This window comes from Physeter macrocephalus, unplaced genomic scaffold, assembly GCF_002837175.3.
Source record: "Physeter macrocephalus isolate SW-GA unplaced genomic scaffold, ASM283717v5 random_197, whole genome shotgun sequence".
Lineage (NCBI taxonomy): Eukaryota > Metazoa > Chordata > Mammalia > Artiodactyla > Physeteridae > Physeter > Physeter macrocephalus.
In genome coordinates, this window is record NW_021145474.1 from 48,914 (window position 1) to 68,839 (window position 19,926).

At 59.5% G+C, this 19,926-nt stretch overlaps 4 protein-coding genes and 1 long non-coding RNA gene across 13 annotated transcripts in view; 3 read left to right on the forward strand and 2 right to left on the reverse strand.

Annotated features, from left to right (window-relative positions):
* BAD (BCL2 associated agonist of cell death) overlaps positions 1–2,349 on the reverse strand; it is an 11,524-nt gene extending 9,175 nt beyond the window's left edge. The window contains exons 1-2 of one of the 2 annotated variants that reach the window (XM_007102599.3): positions 2,273–2,349; positions 1,794–1,988 (exon numbers count right to left, since the gene is read on the reverse strand). In XM_007102599.3, the coding sequence (XP_007102661.1) occupies positions 1,794–1,980 (187 nt within the window). In that variant the 5' untranslated portion in view covers positions 1,981–1,988; positions 2,273–2,349. The other variant, XM_007102600.3, reaches the window with a different exon arrangement.
* A 78-nt stretch (positions 2,350–2,427) lies between these two features.
* On the forward strand, positions 2,428–7,050 carry GPR137 (G protein-coupled receptor 137). 7 transcript variants are annotated; one of them, XM_028484547.2, is made up of 8 exons: positions 2,428–2,984; positions 4,098–4,469; positions 4,553–4,602; positions 5,329–5,554; positions 5,669–5,818; positions 5,944–6,072; positions 6,184–6,299; positions 6,591–6,844. In XM_028484547.2, exons 2-8 carry the CDS (start codon positions 4,113–4,115, stop codon positions 6,748–6,750), a joined length of 1,188 nt encoding a protein of 395 aa, XP_028340348.1. In that variant the 5' UTR covers positions 2,428–2,984; positions 4,098–4,112; the 3' UTR covers positions 6,751–6,844. The 7 variants fall into 7 exon arrangements, with proteins under 7 accessions (XP_028340348.1, XP_007102664.1, XP_028340350.1 ...); XM_007102602.4 differs by lacking the exon at positions 2,428–2,984 and having other exon boundaries at positions 3,405–4,469; positions 6,184–6,286; positions 6,591–6,691; XM_028484548.2 differs by lacking the exon at positions 2,428–2,984 and having other exon boundaries at positions 3,420–4,469; positions 4,565–4,602.
* Positions 7,051–10,227: 3,177 nt separating this feature from the next.
* Positions 10,228–16,250, forward strand: KCNK4 (potassium two pore domain channel subfamily K member 4). The gene is made up of 6 exons (XM_007102613.4): positions 10,228–10,431; positions 13,439–13,562; positions 13,694–13,854; positions 14,048–14,234; positions 14,744–14,883; positions 15,565–16,250. The coding sequence occupies exons 1-6, from the start codon at positions 10,243–10,245 to the stop codon at positions 15,967–15,969; spliced, it is 1,206 nt and encodes a 401-aa protein (XP_007102675.1). The 5' UTR covers positions 10,228–10,242; the 3' UTR covers positions 15,970–16,250.
* Positions 16,251–16,397: 147 nt separating this feature from the next.
* On the forward strand, positions 16,398–19,790 carry CATSPERZ (catsper channel auxiliary subunit zeta). The gene is made up of 5 exons (XM_055082616.1): positions 16,398–16,700; positions 16,957–17,308; positions 18,240–18,319; positions 18,533–18,599; positions 19,327–19,790. Exons 1-5 carry the CDS (start codon positions 16,680–16,682, stop codon positions 19,434–19,436), a joined length of 630 nt encoding a protein of 209 aa, XP_054938591.1. The 5' UTR covers positions 16,398–16,679; the 3' UTR covers positions 19,437–19,790.
* On the reverse strand, positions 17,226–19,410 carry LOC114484941 (uncharacterized). Of its 2 annotated transcripts, none has more exons than XR_003678319.2 (3): positions 18,994–19,410; positions 18,167–18,297; positions 17,226–17,378 (listed from the first exon to the last, which is right to left on the reverse strand). It is a non-coding gene; the product is annotated as an uncharacterized lncRNA (long non-coding RNA). The 2 variants fall into 2 exon arrangements; XR_003678320.2 differs by having other exon boundaries at positions 17,230–17,275.
* Positions 19,791–19,926: the final 136 nt, after the last annotated feature.

Here is a 19,926-nt window from a genome sequence, read left to right on the forward strand (position 1 = left end):
CATGGCACAGGGAGATCAGCTAGGTGGTTTGTGACCACCTAGAGGGGTGGGATAGGGAGGGTGGGATAGGGAGGGGGACGCAAGAGGGAAGAGATATGGGAACATATGTATATGTATAACTGATTCACTTTGTTGTAAAGCAGAAACTAACACACCATTGTAAAACAGTTATACTCCAATAAAGATGTTTAAAAAAAAAAAAGTGAAAGCCAGAGTCCTAACCTGGGCCTTCAAGGCCCTGCCCATCGGCCCCTCCTCCTCCCTTAACTCTTGATGAGTATCCAACCTCTCTCCCCTCACTGGCCTGAACTGTGTCCTGCCCTCAGCGCCTTTGCATGTGCCCTTCCCTCCGCTTGCAGGTCTCTGCCTGCATCTGTCTTCCCAGAGACCTCTGCCTGGCCCCCCCCATCATCGATTCTAGCCTTTGCTGAAATGTTGCTTCTTATCAAGGCCCACCCTGACCACCTCAGTTAAGATCACTCCCCCGGCCCCCTAGTACTCTGGATTCCAATGAGAAAGTCAAGAATGCGTCATGTAGTGCATCATCTTCTAACGCATTATATCACTCACTACTTTGTTTCTTTGTTTATGGCTTGTCTCCCCCCACCTAACTAGAATGTGGGCAACCACAATGGCAAGGGTTTCTCACTTCTGGTCACTGATGAACCCCTGGCAGCTAGAACATACATTCAGCACTTGACACAGAAGATGGGACGAACAGCCAGGTGGGGGGGTTCTGTTTCAAGCAGAAAAACAGCAAGTGCAAAAATCTGGAAGTTAAAGAAAGCCTACGGAGTTCATTGTGACAGACAGCGGGCTAGGGAGGGTTTTTTGTTTTGTTTTAAAGATTATATCCCCGACTAATAACTGAATACCAACCTTTTTGTTTCTTTGTTTCTTTCTCTTTTTTTTGGCTGTGCCGCGTGGCTTGCAGGATCCTAGTTCCCTGACCAGGGATTGAACCCAGGTCCTAGGTAGTGAAAGCGCTGAGTCCTAACCAACGGACTGCCAGGGAATTCCCTGAGGAGGGGGTCTTAATAAGCCTTCCTGCTCCTGAAAATGGGAGGGTGTCAATTCGGCTTCCACAGGTGAGGGACATGAGTTTTGTTTTCAGAAGAGCTCTGTGGTTGTTCCAGGTGCCAAGGCTTGTGCTGGCCACTGGGGAGGTGGGGACTATAGAGAAATGGCCACTGCCCTCCAGGGCCCATCCTTCCATCTCAGCGCTGGGTCCCCCTCAGTAGGTGTGGAGGACAGCCGATGCTTCCCCAGCCCCACACAGACCCGCTGCCTGGTAGGGCTGTCTGCCTCTTGGGGTCACCTGGCCCTGGCAACTGGCAAGGACAGCCCGCGTGTGGGTGTGAGTCACAGGGCGGGAAAGAACGTAGCTGGGGCTGGAAGGCTGGATCCCAGGATCTCAGGAAAAGTGCTAGCCTGGGGCAGGGCATCACCAAGTCTTCTAGCCCCAAGGAAATGCCAAGCAAGTGTGACCTAAGGCAAGTTGCCTCTCAGTGATTCTGTCCTGGCCCTAAGCTAAGAGCTACATACTTTGACCATTTACTAAGCACCAGCTCTATAATTAAGTGCTTCTTGGTATTCCTGCTAATCATCCCCACAGCACTACAACGGTGGCGACTAATTGCTCTGTTTTACCGAGGAGGAAGCTGAGGTGCAGAGAGGTTAGGGACTTGCTCAAAGCCACCCAGTGAGTGTGGATGTGGCTGGGGTGCAGGGAGCTACTGGGCTGGAGGCCAGGTGGACAAGCAGGTGGATGTTCTTGGGGCGGGGGTGCCTACCTCCATGGTGGCTGCTGCTGGCTGGCTGCCCCTGCTGGTGACCAGCTTCCCCCAGGAGGCCTGGGGCCGTTTGCCGGTGCTTGCTGGGACCTGGGGGCTTGTCCCCTGTGGGGCTGGGGCCCAGGCCCCTATCTGCAGGGCTGGAGTCTTCCTGCTCACTCTGCTCAAACTCTGGGATCTGGAACATGCTCTGGGCTGCGAGGGTAAGATGGTAGGTGGTTAGGGCACAGCTGGGGCTAACGGGGGGGGCCGGCGCGGGGGGGGGGGCGCAGGCATCCCTGGCTCCCTCTCCCACCTCAGAACCCCAGGTCCACCCTGCCTCCCAGGCCCCCATGTGTCCGTTGAGTCTGGCCCAGCAAGAAGCTCAACCTACCCACCCAGGATCTAAATCTCTCAGAGCCCTGGGGCGGTAGAGCAGCCCCAGGCCCCTACCCAGGCCTCGGCCAGACCCGCCCGTGGTGACGGCACACAGGTCTCACCCCAAGCCCGATCTCGAGGCCCCTGACCCGGGCCCGCCGCGTCCCTCTAGCACCGAGGGAGCCCGGCCCTAGTTGCCTGGGCAACGGGAACTGTCACCGACACGGCCCAATCAGCTCTCGAAATGTCACTAACTGGCCAGCAGGCGGGGCCGCTACCGGCCCGGGCCCCGCCCACCACCTTCCTCCTGGGTCCCTTCTACGTCTCCGGACGCTCAGCTCCCGACTTCCTTATGCCTTGGGCGTGTGTGGGAGCAGATGAGGGGTTCTTTGGGGTCCCCATCTGGGGGCCAGCTCCTGCTGACAAGTCCTTCAGGCCCTCTGGGCCTTAATTCCCACCCCTGTAAAATGGGGATAATGACACCTCCCTCAGGAGTCGGTGATCCTTGTAAACTGAGTGGTGATTACTGTGGGTGAAGGCACTTTGCAAAGCCGTAATTGAAGCTCAGCCGTCGGATGCAACTGTTGTTGTTGTCACTGCTCCGTCTGAACCGGGTGGCCGGCTCGGGAAGTCCCCCTCCCTCCTCCCCGCGGTGGAAACCTCGCACCGCCCGCATCAGGGGCGCCACTCCCCGCGCCAACTCGGGAGCACTCGAGATAAGCGAGGGAGCCTCCGCCCTGGCAGGATGACTGCCCCGGCGCAGAAGGGACAGGGGCCCCTGTGAGGGTGACCATAGGACTCGCGGAGCCTCGCGCCTGGCAGACGGCGGGCCAGGTGAGCGGGAACCGCCGCCGGCCAGCGAGTGCGCGGGCCGGCTAGCGCGGGCTGCGGGGCCAGGCGGGTTAAGGCCCGGGGGCGGGTCCCGGAGGCCATCTTGGCTGAGGGCGGAAGTTTCGTTCAGAGACCGGGTGAAGGGAAGTCGTTACCGCCCCGTGTCGGGCGGCATGATCTCGATTTGAGGATGGGGAAGAGAAGCATGGGAAGTGCCGGCCCCCCAAAGAAGCAAGGGCCGCTGGCCCCGGGCAGTGCCCACCCGGGCACTGGCCGGACGCGGCGCAGCCCGAGCGTCACGGCCGCTCGCCGCCTCTTGTAACCCCTGACGCCCGCCGGCGGCGCAAGTCGCGCCAATTCTCGAACGGTTCCGCGCCGGGCGCGGCGCGGTTCTGCGTAGCAGGAGCCAGACTCTGAGCAATTTGCGTAGCGAACGGCGGCCGCGCAGGCGCAGGAGGGGGCGGAGCAGCGGGAGCCGGGGAGCCGGAGCCCCGCGTCCAAGCGACCGGAGCCGGCTACCCCAGCGGCGGCCTGAGGACCCGGCGTCGGCCTCCTCCCGCCCCCCGCGGCTGGAGAGTAGACGCAGTTGGGGGTGGGGTGGGGGCAGCGTCCGGAATCCCGAGGACGGAAGGCAGAGGCCCTCCCCGTCCGGATTGTTGGAGGGGAGAGAGTCCCCCAGTTTGGGGAGGGGGAGAGCCAGGCGTTGAGCGTCCCCAGCAGCGGCCGCTACCCTGAGCAGACTGGCGTTAGCCGGCTCTCCCCCTCCTGCCAGGACGACTCCAGCGACCAAGGCCAGGGACCCCTCTTCTTCAGCCTCTGCACCTCCACCCCCCTCCCCACCCCCGGCTCTGAGGCTGGCCCAGAGAGCAGTGCTCCCCATCCCCCTCTGCCCTGGCGAGGAAAGGCTGTCCTTCCACACCCCTGAGTGAGGGATCCAGGTTGCCTGTGCCCCGCAAAGGCAAGGGTCCCTCTATTCAGGGGGGGAGGGCCTGGCCAGCCACAGCTTCTTTCCCCCTGAGCTCCCCATCTCTGTCTCTGCACCCTACAACTCCCACCCCTCCGTATTTATTTCCCTGGCCCGCTGCCAGCCCCTCCATCTCTGTCTCCGGGATTCAGGCCTCCCTCCCTGACATGGAGAGTAACCTGTCTGGCCTGGTGCCTGCTGCTGGGCTAGTGCCTGCGCTGCCGCCCGCCGTGACCCTGGGGCTGACTGCGGCCTACACCACTCTGTACGCCCTGCTCTTCTTCTCCGTCTATGCCCAGCTCTGGCTGGTGCTCCTGTATGGGCACAAGCGTCTCAGCTATCAGACGGTGTTCCTGGCACTCTGTCTGCTCTGGGCTGCCTTGCGTACCACCCTTTTCTCCTTCTACTTTCGAGATACACCCCGAGCCAACCGTCTGGGGCCACTGCCCTTCTGGCTTCTCTACTGCTGTCCTGTCTGCCTCCAGTTCTTCACACTGACGCTTATGAACCTCTACTTTGCCCAGGTAACCATGGTGATGGGTGGGGGTGGGCAGTGGGGTGGCAAGCCCCAAGGGCCCCAAAGAATGATGGGCGTCTCTACTCCCAGGTGGTGTTCAAGGCCAAGGCAAAGCGTCGGCCAGAGATGAGCCGAGGCTTGTAAGTACTCGGGACACTGGTGGGTTCAGCCTCCAGGTCAGGGGCAGGGAGAAGCCCGGTGTCCCTTCCTTCCTCCCTGGTAGGTCTGAGGCGAGGACAGCCCAGAATATTTGTGAAAGGCTTGGAAGAGTTAGGCATCTGGTGCAGATGGCTCAGCAGAGGCATTGCATATGTGAAGGACAACTATAATAGAAACAGTTGAGATACTGTGAAGGGAGAGGGTACCAATGTCATCCATGATGGAGGAAGAGTTGGAGGCTCCAGCCCTTGGAAACTCCAAAGCCAAAGGGCACTTCTGGGTGACCTTGGGCAGTGATACTCTTGTCATTTGTGTAACATCTCACAGTTTATTAAGAGCTTTCACAAACATCTTTAAGTTTTACAACTTAACCTGTGAAGCTGTTATTATCCCCATTTGAGAGGTGAAGACACTGAGGCCCAGCAAGGTAAAGCAACATGTTCAAGATCACACACCTGGCAGGAGGCACAGCCAGGGCTTAAACCCAGCTTTCTGACTCCCAATCCAGTGCTCTTTGTGCTGTACCACAGCCATCAGTCATCTTCTGACCTCTTTGGCTTCAGTTTCCTCGTTTGTAAAACTAGAGGAGCAGGGTTCAGACTGGATGACCTGAGGTTCTGATTGACACCGGGGTCTCCTGGGGGAGGCTGGGTGGTTGGGGAGCGCCAAGGGTGGTCTTCTGGGGCTGACCGTGCTGTGGGCCGCAGGCTGGCTGTCCGAGGGGCCTTCGTGGGGGCCTCGCTGCTCTTTCTGCTGGTGAATGTGCTGTGTGCAGTGCTGTCCCGCCGGCGCCGGGCTCAGCCCTGGGCCCTCCTGCTGGTGCGTGTCCTGGTGAGCGACTCCCTGTTTGTTATCTGCGCACTCTCTCTTGCCGCCTGCCTCTGCCTTGTCGCCCGGCGGGCTCCCTCCACCAGCATCTACCTGGAGGCCAAGGTAGGGCCACAAGCGCTGATGCCTGGGTGTCCTTTGGGGTGTTTGGGGTCTTCAGAGTAGAGAGAAAGCTGGAGCCTACCCTTGCTGAGGATCCTCTGTTGTCATCTGTGCCAGGGGACCAGTGTGTGCCAGGCAGCTGCGATGGGTGGTGCCATGGTTCTGCTTTATGCCAGCCGGGCCTGCTACAACCTGGCGGCCCTGGCCTTGGCCCCCCGGAGCCGGCTGGACGCCTTCGATTATGACTGGTACAACGTCTCTGATCAGGTGGGCATTCGGCACGTCTGCCGCCTCCTCAGGAGCTGTGGCTCTCGGCCCCAAGCTGGCCTGGGCCCTGTCTGGGTGCCCCATTGGCACGACTGCAGGTTGGCACAGCCCCTGCCTCCCCACAGGCGGACCTGGTGAATGACCTGGGGAACAAAGGCTACCTGGTGTTTGGCCTCATCCTCTTTGTGTGGGAGCTGCTGCCCACCACGCTGCTGGTGGGCTTCTTCCGGGTGCACCGGCCCCCACAGGACCTGGTGAGGGCCAGTGGAGAGGGGCGGCCCTGGGGGTACCTGGGCTGGGTTCTGGGGGTTGGGGGAGGGCAGTGGGAGGCAGGAGGAAGCATCAATGGCGGCTCCCTCCCCCAGAGCACCAGCCGCATCCTCAACGGGCAGGTCTTTGGCTCCCGTTCCTACTTCTTCGACCGGGCACACTGCGAGGATGAGGGCTGCTCTTGGGAGCACAGCCGGGGTGAGAGCACCAGGTAGGAGTCCCGGTTCCACCTCAGGACCCCTGGGCTCCCGAGTTGCCCCACTGAGCCATGGGGACCTACAGCTGGGCCTTCCCACACCCCACCCATGCCACGATCTGTACCAGGTGAGGTCCCCTCTGATTTGCTATTGCTAAAGCCTCCACCTCTCCCTCCAAGATGAAGTTTGCCATAGTCAGAGAGGTCTGGGTCACTGGGCTCTTCTAGGTGTCTCTCCCTCCCCCAACTCTTGCGACTGTGGTCCTAGTGACTGCCATGGGACTGAGCCTGTTTCTCTGCGTGCAGCATGTCAGGGAGCCTAGGCTCCAGCAGCTGGTACGGTGCCATCGGGCGGGAGCCAGGCTGGTGTGGGGGCAGCCAGACGCGGACCACTCCTCTGCTCTTCTCCCAGGTTTTGGGACCAGGCAGCCACCATCACAGTCTCTACTCTACCCCACAGACGTGATCCCCCTTCATCTCCTCCCAGAACCCCCAGACCCCAGTCCCTCCCACCCCAGACCCCTGTGCCAAGTTCATCTGCCGCTTCTCGCCCGGGAACCCGGGGGCTGTGGCTGCCTCTTTCCCAGGCCGGCTCCTTGCTACTCCTGTTGTAGTGAGCTTGTGCTGTCCCCGAGGATGGGGGGCATGGCCCTGGCTGCCAGATGCTCATAGCACCCTGGCATGATCTACCACCTCTGCTTCTACACCAGAGCCAGCTACCTCTCCTGCGCCTGCCACTCAATAAACGGTGTCTGTGCCCCGAGTCTATTCACTGTCTCTCAGTTGTCTGCTTGTGTTTCTCACACCGTTGCCTGTTTGGTCTAAGGCTGATCGGACACTGGCCCTTGAAGGGGGCTGCTGGGCTGGGCAGGGGCCATCTACCTCCCCCGAGGCTGGTGGGTAAGGAGACGGAGGAGCCTGCAGTCTGAGGGGAAGAGAGACCAGAAGGACCCTGCTCCCACTCCAGTCCCCTCACCACTTGAGTAATTTCTACTCTTTCCTCAAGATCTGCTTCAAATTTCACCTCCTTTGTGAAGCCTACCATCTCCAGGTCAGGGAACTGTGTCCCCCCCTCCCGGGTCCCTTGGCACAGTGATTGCATGGCTACTATGCCTCTTACCCTTAGTGGATAGGGATTTCTGGAGACCCTGTTTCCCTGTCATTATGCCCAGCCTGGCCTTCAGGTCCAGGAGTTAGTCCAAGGCCTGCGGAGGAGGAGTTGGCCAGTAACTGAGCAGCCCCCATCTCCCTAGCAGGTGTGGGTGTGGCCAGATGGTTGGGCTGCCGCGACACAGTCTGCCTGGTGGTCCTGGGGGGCCCCTTCCCTGACTGTCCCTAATAGTGCAGTCTCTGCCCTCTGCAGTCACAGCCCTTACAGATCTGTCATCTGTCCCATGGCCGGGAGTCATTTATCAGAGAGTCTGTCTCCTGCCCATGTGTGTGGCCATTTGTTCCAGCTCCTTGGAGTTCCTGGGGCCCAGCGCTGAGCCTGTCTTGAAACCCTTCACCTGGGACTGTCCTGAGCAGCAGGCCTCAGGGCCTCCAGAGAGGGCATCTGAGACTCAGAGAATCAGCTCGAAACTGGACAATCACTTCTTGTTGAAAGGAAAATTGCCAACGTTTGTAGGGCACTTAATTGTGAGTGCCAGGCTCTGTTTTGAGCATTTACAAATACCAACCACTTTAATGCTCAGAACAGCAGCCTGAAGTGATAGGCATCTCTCTTCTGTAAGTGGGGGACTGGGAGGTGGGGAGAGCTTGGTAACCCGTCTAGGCCCCCTACTGGTAGAGGATGGTCAGCCTTAGAGCCCATGCTTAAAACCACCCAAGTGAAGGCTGAGGCCCCCAGGCGAGAGGAGGGTCTTTGGCGAGATCAGAGTTGTAAAGAAATGGGTAAGAGCAGAGAGGAGCTGAGTTCCAGGACCTGCCAGGGCCCCGCTGTTCAGACAGTGGGGGAGGGAGTGCTGGCCCCAGTTCCAGGCTGGGATGGTCACGGAAGTGAGGAACAAGGGATGGGGGTGCAGGAGGTGCCCCACCTTGATTTCCCGGAGCTTGGTCCCAACCCTACCTTGGCCAATTCCAGGTTGCCTCGGGGGATCCCCCACCCCTTTGTCCCCTGGGGTCTCCTCCCTCATGAGTGCAGAGCCCAAGGGCCAGGCTGTCCCTCGGGGCGGGGAGCTGAGGGCCCTTGCCACCCGGTAGTGGGCCTGGAAGCTGCTGGGAGATTAGAGTGGAGCCTGTCCGAAGACGTGAGCCGGCTGATGTCGAAGTTGGGGCCGTGCCGCTGGCCACGCTGGCTGGCCAACAGGGCAGAAGCAGGGCCCCGGTCTGAGACTCCAGGCCTGACCCAGCGGCGACCCCTCCCGGGCTCCTCTGCCACTCATTTCCCGGGACCGGCCAGGACTGGGGGGCTGGGCAGCCGCAGGTAAGGGTCTGCGGAGAGCTGCGCCGGAGGCGAGGGCGAGGCACAGCAGAGGGAAGCGCGGCGCTGGAGGGGTTAAATGCGGGAGGAGGGGGGCTTCTGGCGGCGGGAGGGGGGTCCCAGCACCGGCGGCCGCCCGCTCCGCCCCTGCCGCCGCCTCCGCGGCCCAGCCGGCAGGCACCGGCGAGGCCGCGCCGGAGCCCGGGCCGCAGCCGCAGCCGCCGCGGGGCCGACAGTGAGTGCGGGGCGGAGAGGGCGGGCGCGCTGGCGCGGAGGGGGAGTGCGGGGCGGCGAAGGGCGCCGGCCGGGCTCCGGGGCTGGGGCGCGCACGGGGCGACCGGCCGGCAGAGGCGTCCGCCTCCCCGCTCGTGGGCGCCTCTGGGCGTCCTGCGGCCGCGCATCCAGCCGCCGCCCGTCACGCTCCGAGGCGTCGGCGTGAAGACGCTGCGAGGCCGTGGGAGCGAGTGGCGGGCGTGCGGTGTCTGGGCAGTGGGCGCTGCGCGGTGGCCCCGCGGTCTGGGTATGTGTGTATGTGAGTGTGTGCACACAAGTGTGGGGGCCTTGGCCCGGCGCGCGCGGCCCTGAGGGTCCGGTGTGCCCGAGAGGCCGGGGAGTGTGCAGGTGGAGTGTGTGTGCGCGTGCAGCCCGGGCAGAGGGGCCGCCTGGCGCCGCAGGGTGGAGCGTGGGCGCGCGGTCTTTGTGCCCGCGTGTGTGCGCGAGGGCGCCGCCGCCCGCTGTCCCGGGGGCTGACAGCTAGCTGTTCAGGGGATGCTGCACTGGTCCGGCCCTGGTCACCCCCACCGCTCTTCTTCCCGGAACCCGGTACCCTCCCTTCCCCTCCGCCCTGCCTCGCCTCTGCGCAGCGATCGGGACCCGCCCCAGGGTTCCTCGAAAGCCCAGCGGGGCGCTGGGGGACCCTGGAGGCTCCCCGCCCGGTCCATCGCGTCTAGAAGAGGAGCAAGGAGAGGCAGGAGGGGAGGGAGAAGCCGCGAAGATGCTGCCGCAGCCTCGGCGGACGAGCCGGGACCCGCCATCCCCGTCCCCGCCCTGCACAGTCCTCTGTGCCCCCTCAGCCTCCAACTGGAAGGCGGGTTCCCCACGCCCCCTCCAGGCCCCCAACATTTCCTCGCTCGTCCCGCCTCTCCCTCGGCAGGCTCGGTCTCTCTTTCCCCCTTCCACTCTCCTTCCTTTCCTTCCCCGGTGCCCTCTTATCTTCTCACACCCCGGACTCCCCGGACAGGGGCTGAGGGCCGGGCAGTGGAGGTAAGGGGGAGGACAGAGGTGGGGGACTGGGTGTGTCCTGGTACCAAGTGCCCGGCCAGAGGGGTGTGAGGAGGAGACGTCTGTGGGTAGCAGGGCTGGGGGCTCCAAGACCGCTGGGTGTGTAGGGGTTGGAGAAGGAGGGTGTAGGGGTGTCAGGTCAGGTTATTGACCCCAGCATCCCTGGTTCTGCCCACAGTGACTGCAGCTCCCCAGGAGCCCCCTGCCCGGCCTCCCGAGGCGGGCCGTGGAATTGGCCGGGCCCCTGGGCGCGCCATGCACAGCACCACACTACTGGCACTGTTGGCTGTGGTCCTGCTCTACTTGGTGTCCGGTGCCCTGGTGTTCCAGGCCCTGGAACAGCCCCATGAGCAGCAGGCCCAAAGGGAGCTGGGGGAGGTCCGAGAGAAGTTCCTGAGGGCCCATCCATGTGTGAGCGACCAGGACCTGGGGCTCTTCATCAAGGTGCGTGGGTGGGGGAGAGCTCCTTCAGCAGTCACCCATGACCCCCTGACACTAGCTGCATGCCACTGGGACCCTGTGCTGGAGTGCTGCTTCCAGACCCGCACCCCTGAAGCCAGGGTGCAGCTGGGAGGTGCAGGGCAGAGGCTGGGATCCAGGTCTCTGTGTTTTCAATATGGCGGCCAGGGCCAGGGCGGCATTTGTTTGCCTTGCTGTGCCTGGCATTGGATTCTCTTCCTAAAATGGCTCCTTCCGTGTGTGATAGTGGTTGAATGAAGGAACGCGTGAAGGAAGAAGTGAATAAATGGCTGTAGCAGATGAGATATGTTACATTTTCTCAGGCCTAACTCACTGGTTTAGGGTTGCCAGATGAAGTCTGGAACACCCAGTTAAATGTAAATTTCAGCTAAAGAATGAATACTTTTAAAATATAAATATGTCCCATGCAGTATTTTTATTTGCTAAATCTGGCAACCCTACACTAGTTCCTATGCTTCTTTGAAGTCACAGATGCCTCAGAGAAACCCAAGAACACTGTGAACACTTGCCCACCCCCTACCTCCAGAAAAGTGCACATATAAACATGTACTGATGATTTCGGAGGATTTCAGGATCCCCCAAGCTGGTCCATGCCATCATGGATGCCAGGTTGAGCACACCTTCCCACCAGGACACATGCTTATGATGCGGAGGCTAGAGGGAGGGCGAGTCAGGGATGGGGTCAACTTTGGACCAGTGACTAAAGAAAGTGTGGGTTGCAGCCTTCTGGGCTGCTGTCAGGCACGCACCTCTGCTGCTCTCTCTGTGATTTCTGAGCCACTGTCATATTTAAGAAAATAAAGTAACATTTAACTTTAATACATTAATGTTTATTATTTTATTGAAAGGCGCCCCTATTTCCTGCCCCTTCTTTTGGAGGGAGGAGCCATCAACATGGAGCCTCGGTGTTCCAGCTGATTCCCAAGGTGGCAGGACCTGGAGCAGAGAGGAGGATGGGGTGGGTCCAGGACACAGGCAGCTTGACACTGTCTCTGACACCTCCAGAATGCCCAGCAAAGCTCCGAGAGGCCTGGGTAGGAGAGTGTCTGGCCAGACCACAGGGCAGGAGGAGGGAGGGAATCTGACCTATTTTATCTTCACAAAGGAATTCCTTTTTTCCTGGATTAAAAAAAAAAAAAAAAAAAAAAAAAAAAGACCAAGAAGAAGAAGAAGAAGAAGAAGAAGAAAAGGAAGGGCAGAACCAAGCAAGGAGGGCAACAGCTGCTTTATTTCTCTTCCATAAATAGTCATCCAGCAATTATGCACCTACTGTGTGCTAGGTGCTGTGCTGTACACCATAGGGTGAGCAGGGAAATTGATATTGGGGTGGAGCAGATGCAGGCTCTACCCTAGAGGATGTTACATCTAGGTGAAGGGACAAATCCATGGAAAGTTCACTGTAGGATTTAGTAGAAAAGGAGCTTTCATTACTTCCCTCTTTGTTAAATGCCTGTTGTATGCCGGGCCCTGGGCTAGGTGCTGGGGCTAAGGAGGGAGCTACCAGGGGCCTTTGGGAAGAGCTGGTAATTGAAATGAAGCAGGTGAGATGGGTAGAATTTAGAGATGCGTGATTGGGTTGAAAGAGACTCCCAGGCAGAGGACCAGCATGGGCAAAGGCGTGGAGGCTGGAAAGCTCGGAGTGTTTTGCAGTTCTTGGATTTAACAGATGCCTAGTCATTTGAAGCAAAAATTAGAACACACAGAATGACAAAGAGTTTTTTCCCCTAAGTAGTGAATTTATTGGAAAAGTGTTGCAAAATAAAATTAAATCACTTTTAATCATACATTTCACTTCTTGGCTGTATTAAACAATTATTTCAGGAAATGGAATCATCTCAGAAAATCTGGGGATAAAGTCACTGTAACTTGAATTCCAAAATGGGAGTCCCAGGAGTGAAGACTGGGGAAAGGGAGGGGGGGACCGGATTGAGAAGGGGCTTACAGGCTGGGCTGGGGAGTTTGGACTCTATTCTGCAGATAGCAGGGAGCCACGGAGATTTTGGGCAGTCACTTCAGGAAGATTAATTTGGAATGTGTCTTGCTAATGAGGACTTGCAGTCAGAGAGAAGGAAGGTGGTTTATGACCTCCCTCACACCACTTGTGTCTTAGCTCTGTGCTCCTTGGGGAAGGGCCCCTCTGCACCCCCTCGTCTTTTATGCTCTGACCTCCATCACTTAGGGCAGGCACTCTCAAAACACAGACTCCGCCTCTGAGGGAGGCAGACTGGTTGGCAAGAGGGGCAGACACATGGCCATTTCATTAATTTAATCATGTTAATTGATCACCTACTATGTAGCACAGGGTTTGGTTTGGACTTCAGCAGGGTAGGCAGGGGTTTGTGTATCCATGACCCTCCTAAAACTGGATGCAAAATTTGTCGGTATGTGAACCTTCCTGGAGGGAGGGTCCCTAACTTTCATCAGATTTTCGAAGGCAAGGGACTCAAACTCAGCTTCCAAAGGGGCATTGGGAGTGGTGGGGTCTGTGGAAAGCTGGGACTCACTGGGCATGATCTCTGCATGAGGACTAAGTTCACAAACACACAGTGCTTGCTTTGATGTGAGTGCTTTAACTCTTCACAATAACTCTATGAGGTAGGTACTATTATCACCATCCCCAAATGATAGATGCAGAAATCGACGCACAGCTCAACTTCACCTAGCACCAAGATTTGAACCCAGGCAGTCTGGTCCCAGAGTCTGTGCTCCTGACCACTGTAAAACTGGAAATCTGTTATATGAAATTAAGGGGCCTATAATTCAAATGTCTCTAAAACAATGTGTTGGTCAAGCAAAATGGGGCTCTCCAATTTGCAATGTCTGCTCTGAGGGATTGCCTTCAGGGAGACCAGAGGGCAGGGGAGAGCTGGGAGGGGTAAGGAGGGAAACACCTTGGAGACTGGACAGCCAGGGGGTTGGCTAGGACGGGAGGGAAGGACTGAGGTTCCTCCTTCTGCATCTTGTCCTGCAGGAGGTGGCTGATGCCCTGGGAGGGGGTGCAAACCCTGACACCAACTCAACCAGTAACAGCAACCACTCAGCCTGGGACCTGGGCAGCGCCTTCTTTTTCTCAGGCACCATCATCACCACCATCGGTGGGGGAGGGGACTGGTCATGGGTGGGTGGGGGGCACGGGGTGGCTGGGCTTTCTCACAGGCGAAGGCGCAGGGGGAGGTAGGGGGGTGCCAGGCAACCCCTAGAGCTGCTGCACGACCCCTCTGCCCAGGCTATGGGAACGCGGCCCTGCGCACAGATGCTGGCCGCCTCTTCTGCATCTTTTATGCACTGGTGGGGATCCCGCTGTTCGGGATACTGCTGGCAGGGGTCGGGGACAGGCTGGGCTCCTCCCTACGCCGCGGCATTGGTCACATCGAAGCCATCTTCCTGGTGAGCTGCTCCACACCCTCCGCGCCCTTGCGTTGGGCTCGGGATGCACTTCCCTACATACCCACCCGGCACGTGAGCGGGGGTCGCCGGAATCGCGCGAACCTAGGACACGGGCTCCCAGAAGAGGGTTGTGGGGTGCGAGAGTTGGAGGTTTTGGTGACTCCTCGGCCCTGCCTACTGCCCCTCCCTGCAGAAGTGGCACGTGCCGCCAGAGCTGGTGCGGATTCTATCGGCGGTGCTCTTTCTGCTGATCGGCTGCCTGCTCTTTGTCCTCACGCCCACGTTCGTTTTCTGCTATGTGGAGGGCTGGAGCAAGCTGGAGGCCATCTACTTCGTCGTGGTGACGCTCACCACGGTGGGCTTCGGGGACTATGTGGCCGGTGAGGCCACTTTCTTGGGTTGCACTTCCCTCCCCATTTAATTCCTGCCTAGGGGCTCTGCGATCTGGCCTCTCCCTCCAAGTTCCGCAGGGCACTTGTGCGCTCACACGTGCTTGCTCCACCCCCTACCTCCACTCACTGAATGCACCCTCACATTTTTGCAGGGATGCAACACCTCATGCCCACTTACATTCTTGCATGCTTGCACCCCGCGCATGCTCACATATACTAAGTGACCCCTTCACACGTGCCACGTTCTTGTACACGTGCACCCCTCACACGTGCTCACATTCTTGCACGTGAGCACCCCACTTACTCTTCTCTTGCGCACCTTCAAGTCACTCCCACTCATCTTCTTGCATCCATTCGCGCACTCTAGCTCATACCCACTGTCCTGGGGAGGGCGGATCCTCTCAACGAGTTGGGAAGAGGGGCGGTGAACCAGAGACTCACAGGCTCAAGGCGTGTCTCACGATCAACTTCTTTCTGCCCTCCCCGTGGCGTCCCAGGAGCCAGCCCCAACCAGAACTCTGCAGCCTACCAGCCGCTGGTGTGGTTCTGGATCCTACTCGGCCTGGCCTACTTCGCTTCAGTGCTCACCACCATCGGGAACTGGCTGCGAGTAGTGTCCCGCCGCACGCGGGCAGAGGTAGGCGCCCCCGCGTCGACACCGCGCCTGCGTCGTGGCGCTGATGCACTGCTCTCCAGCAGCAGGTTGACTAGTTGGCCTGCCTTCCAAGAGTGTGGGCTCCCCAAGGCAGGGACTGAGGGAGCCCCAGTGTGCACCGGCCGGGAACAAAGCGATAAACTCTGACAGGTTTGCAGGTGACTCCATCTCTACTCTCATGGATAAGGCTACCAGATTTAGCAAATAAAGATAAAGGAAGCCCGGTTGATGTGAATTTTGGATAAGTTGCAAATAATATTTGAGTATAAATGTCCCAAATATCGCATGGGACATACTTACACTAAAATTTTATTTGTTGTTGTATTTTTATTTATTGTTCTAAATATTTTGTAGCCCCACTCCTTGCTCCCGGCCGTGGAGCGGGTGGAGGCGCAGAGGTCTCCAGGGGCACGGGAGGGAGAGCTGAAATAAAGTCCGGTCGGTCTTTTCTTCTGGAGAAAAGGGCACTTCCGCGCCGATGGAGGAGGGGAGAGCGTGTGGCTGGGCGATGAGCTTTTCCCTCCTCCAGCCTCTTCCCACTCCTGAGGCAGGAAGACGAGGCGGAAAAGACGGGCAATACCTGATTGGCGAAGGGGCAGGCTCCCGGGGTTGCGGAGACGGTCGAGGAGCCCCGGTCGAGGACTGCCTTTCCTCCCCGCGCAGATGGGCGGCCTCACGGCGCAGGCTGCCAGCTGGACCGGCACGGTGACCGCGCGGGTGACCCAGCGAGTCGGGCCCACGGCACCACCGCCGCCGGAGAAGGAGCGGCCACCCCTGCCTCCGCCGCCGTGCCCAGCGCAGCCCGCCAGCAGGCCCCTATCCCCTGCGGCCCCGGAGAAGACCGAGCCACCCTCTCCGCCCACGCCGCCCACCCCGCCCTCGGCCTCCGCGCTGGACTACCCCAGCGAGAATCTGGCCTTCATCGACGAGTCCTCGGACACGCAGAGCGAGCGCGGCTCCGCACTGCCCCGCGCTCCACGAGGCAGCCGCCGCCCCCTCAACACCCCCAGGAAGCCCGCGCGGCCCCGCGGCCCGGGGCGCCCCCGGGACAAAGGCGTGCCCGCGTAGGGGCAAGACCCCTGCCCGGGCCTCTCAAAGGGCTCCGTTCTTGCTCTCTCCCCGGCATGCTCTGCTTGTTTAACCAAAGAGCCCTCTCTCGACCGACCCGGCTGAAACCTGGGGAGGAGGCTACGGGTTGCTTGTCTGCCACTCTCTGCTCCTGGCCCTCTCCTCCCTTCATCCATTTCCAGAACCCCAAGGCTTTCTGTCTCGTTGTCCGTCTGGGCCTGTCCCTCACGACATCTCACGACTGTGCCTCAAAGCCTGCGTCAATAAAAGAAAACAGTCTGCATCGCTGCGGGCGTGGAGCTCCGGGGACGCGAGAGGGTGTGCGAGAGCTTGCGTCGTCGGGCCACCTCCGGGGCAAGTCAGGCCCCCCCACGACCCCCAGGCCGAACCCTCCCCGCCACCCCCGACCCATCGGTCAAGGCGTGGCACTCTTGGCTCTGCTCGGACGGGTGTCTCTGCCTGGAGGTTAAGGATAGGGTCTGGCGTGGGAATCTGCCAAGATGGGCGGTGCGTCCATCCTCAGTACAGCTATGGGGGCAGGGATGGGGAGACATAGTGGCATCTAGTGTGGAGGGCTGTAGCTTGAACTTTCCCCGCGCGAGACCACCATCGCCATTCCGGACGGGACCCTGCCCCTCCCCCTTCCTGGAGCGTGACCCCCTCCTCCTCGCCCCGAGGCCTTTGGCGACTGGGTCCGTTGGGCCAGAACCATGGAGGAAAAGCCTTTCAAAGTAAGAACTCTTCCTGGCCCTCCTCACACTGTCAGCCCCCAGACTCATCCTAGGTCCACCCTGGGCCCCTCCCTGGCTATCCTCTCACTCAGCCCTGGCTCAGAGCAGCTCTCAACAATCACCCCCTCCCCATCCCCACCCCGGCAACTGAGTCTCAGGCACTGGATGGGCTCAGGATCCCCGCCCCCAGCCTGCTCTTCCTTTCCTCCCCAATTCCCCACGACCCTTGGCTTCCCTCGGTGTATGTGGCCCACAGGCGTTGGCCAGGTCTTCGGGCCACCGTGGCTCAGGCAAGTCGAGCCCGCACGACATCCGGAATCTGTGGACCGCGGCCACGCCGTCGCAGCCGAAGCTGAATGTGCCGCTGCCTACTGTCCGTGAGGACTCGGAACTGGAGGGCAGCAGCGTGGGCAGCAAGACTCGCTGGTCTTACAACCGGAAGGCTGGCCACGACTCGCACGGTGGCTGGGAAGAATCGGATGACGGAGAGGACAAGGACAACTTCAAGCCAGAGGAGCTGGACGAGCACGCCTTGATGGAGCTGGAGATGCGCCGCGGCAGCTGCCTGGGAGGCCCTTTAGAGGAGGACGATTCCAAGACCGACAACGGTCAGTGTGGCTTCACGGGGCTGTGGGCGCCCACAGGGCAGGGGGATGGCCAGGGCCTCAGTTTCTATTGCTGTAAAATGGGGGAAAACTGTGGGACCCAAGTTGCTGGGATTCTCTGGAAGGGGCGCCAACGCTAATCTTCCACGCTTTAAATCAACCAGACCTTCGAGGAACGCCCCCTACCGGGCAGGCGTCGTACAAAGTCCTGGGGTCATAGAGATGAGCAGGAAAATGCGCAAAGGCAGCGCGGTCACCCGGATAGTTGAAAGGAGGGAGTTAATGCCTTTTCTGTGGATTTGCGCTGCTTGAGGAGGTGGCTGTCTTTCATTCATTAAGTCATTGGTTACAATTTTTAAGTATTTACTTCCTACTTTGCGCTGTGCGCTGATTGGCACATGCCTCCCCTTTTTCCCCACCACCTCTGCTCTCCAGCCCTTCATCAGGGAATTGGAACATATAACAATATAACAACTGCCATTTATTGAGCACTTGCTGTTGTGCCAGGCACTGGGCTTCCCTTGCATGATCACCTTTAAACTTCACAACCTCCATACGGGGCCGTTCTTATTATCCCATTGTACAGATGAAGAACTTGAGGGTCAGAAAGTCAGTCACTGGTCTTAAGTCTCACAAAGTGGGGCAGTCATAACTGGAACCTCGGAGGAGGGTGGGACAACAAAGCCCAGGCTTTAAACCACTGTCCCATACTGTTTCCCACTAAAGTGGCACCTGGAGCTGGTCTGTGAAGGCCGCCCCCCCCCCCCCCCCCCCCCCCCCCCCCCCCCCCCCCCCCCCCCTGGCCTGTGAAGGCCCCCCCGCCCCCCCCGCCCCCCCCCCCGACCCCGCCAACACTCCTACCCATACATCTCCTCTGCTCCAGGGAAGTCTCAGCAGTCTGCAAATGACTGATCCCTTTTTTCTCTTCTCCCAGAAGAGTCTTCCTCAGTGTCATCGCTCAATATCTTGAAGCACACACCCCATCGAGCCTACTGGGTGGAGCAGCAGAGCAGGGTTGGAGGCACCCAAGGAGACTGGGGAGTTTAGTGGGGGATGGGGGATGGGCAAGTTGGGGGTTTCAGGGGTGAGAGGGTGAGGGGGCTTTGCAGGGTGGAGGGGCAGGCTGGTCGGTTGAGGGTCTTGGGGCTGGAGGGAGCAGGTGGGGCATTTCAGCCGTAGGCAGAGCTGGGGTCCCTTGTACATCTGAGTCTCTTGCTGCCTCTCCAGCTGCCCCTGCCCCTGACTGAACTCATGGAGAATGAAGCTCTGGAAATCCTCACCAAAGCCCTCCGGAGTGAGCCTCCCCACTCCCCATCCCCCCAGCTCCCACTAGAGACCTTGGGGGATTTTGCAGGGCTTCGGCCTGTGGGAGTGGGGTTTCAGGATGTGTCTGCCTTGTCAGATTCCCTTACCACCCACAGATATTCCAGAAGCCCCATGAAAAGTACAAAGTTAGGAGACTGGGCACAGGGAGACCCAATGGGGACAGCATGGGGTGACTGTCAAGGGCCTGGGCTCTAGCCTCAGTGCAGCCCCTCTCAACCTGATGTAGGTTTTCTAAGGCTATTTCTTCACTTGCCCATTGGGGATGACAGCCTTTCTGTGGCCTTGGCCCCTCCCTGGTTGCTGTGAGGAGCCTTTGGACAGTGGATTATTTGAGTAAACTTCCTTTGGTTTGCCCTGCTTACCTTATGAATGTGGGGGTGGGGTGGGGAGGGCTAATGGCTGAGACTGGGTGGTCGAAGCGGTGTCCCCAAAGCAGTCTGCTCCCAGTGCCCGAGCTCAGGCCGGCAACATCTTCTCTAAACTTGCCTTCCTCAACCATCCTCCACTCCAACACCCCCATCCTACTCTGAATCCCCCATCTGTTTGGAGCACAGGTCTATGGCTTGACCATTCGAAACAAACAAAACAGGCAGGTCCCAGTACCCTGGAGATCCAAAGTTCGCCAAAGAACAAAGACCAGCTGCTGCGGAGGCCATGCCCTTGCTCACCGCCCTGAGTTGGGTTCTGCCCTCCAGGTTACCGATCGGAGATCGGCCGGAACCACTTCCTGACCAAGCAGCTGCAGCGATACATCGAGGGGCTCAAGAGGCGCCGGAACAAGAGGCTGCAAGTCATGGTGATCTGAGAGCACCGCCTCGGGCTCGAGTGACCGCCCGACTCCAGCCCTGGTCCCAGATCCAAGCCCGACCCTGTCCACGTGGATTTTGAGCCCTAGAGAAATAAAAGAGTCTTCTGTACATGGTCCGTGAGTCAATGCGTGGCTGCCCGCGTGAGGCGGACGCACGTGGCCCCGCCTTTCCCTGTGACCTTCACTCGGTCACCGCAGTGACCTTGAGCGTTCTCGGTTCGGGCCTATCGGCTCCCTCTTCCCGTGACTCGAAATCCAGGACTTCTTGCACGTATTAGGTCTGCTTCTCCCACTCCGGGTTCAGCAGCTTTATGGGGATATTGGGTGAGCGGCCCAAGTGCCCCGATTGTGTTATCTTGGGGGAAGGCGGAAAAGGGAAAGGGACAGCACCTCCTATCTAATTTGGGCGCGCTAGGCCCCGCCCCTCATGCATATGCAGATACCTTAGCCCCCCCGCGCGCTGGTCCCGCCCTCTCATTTACATATG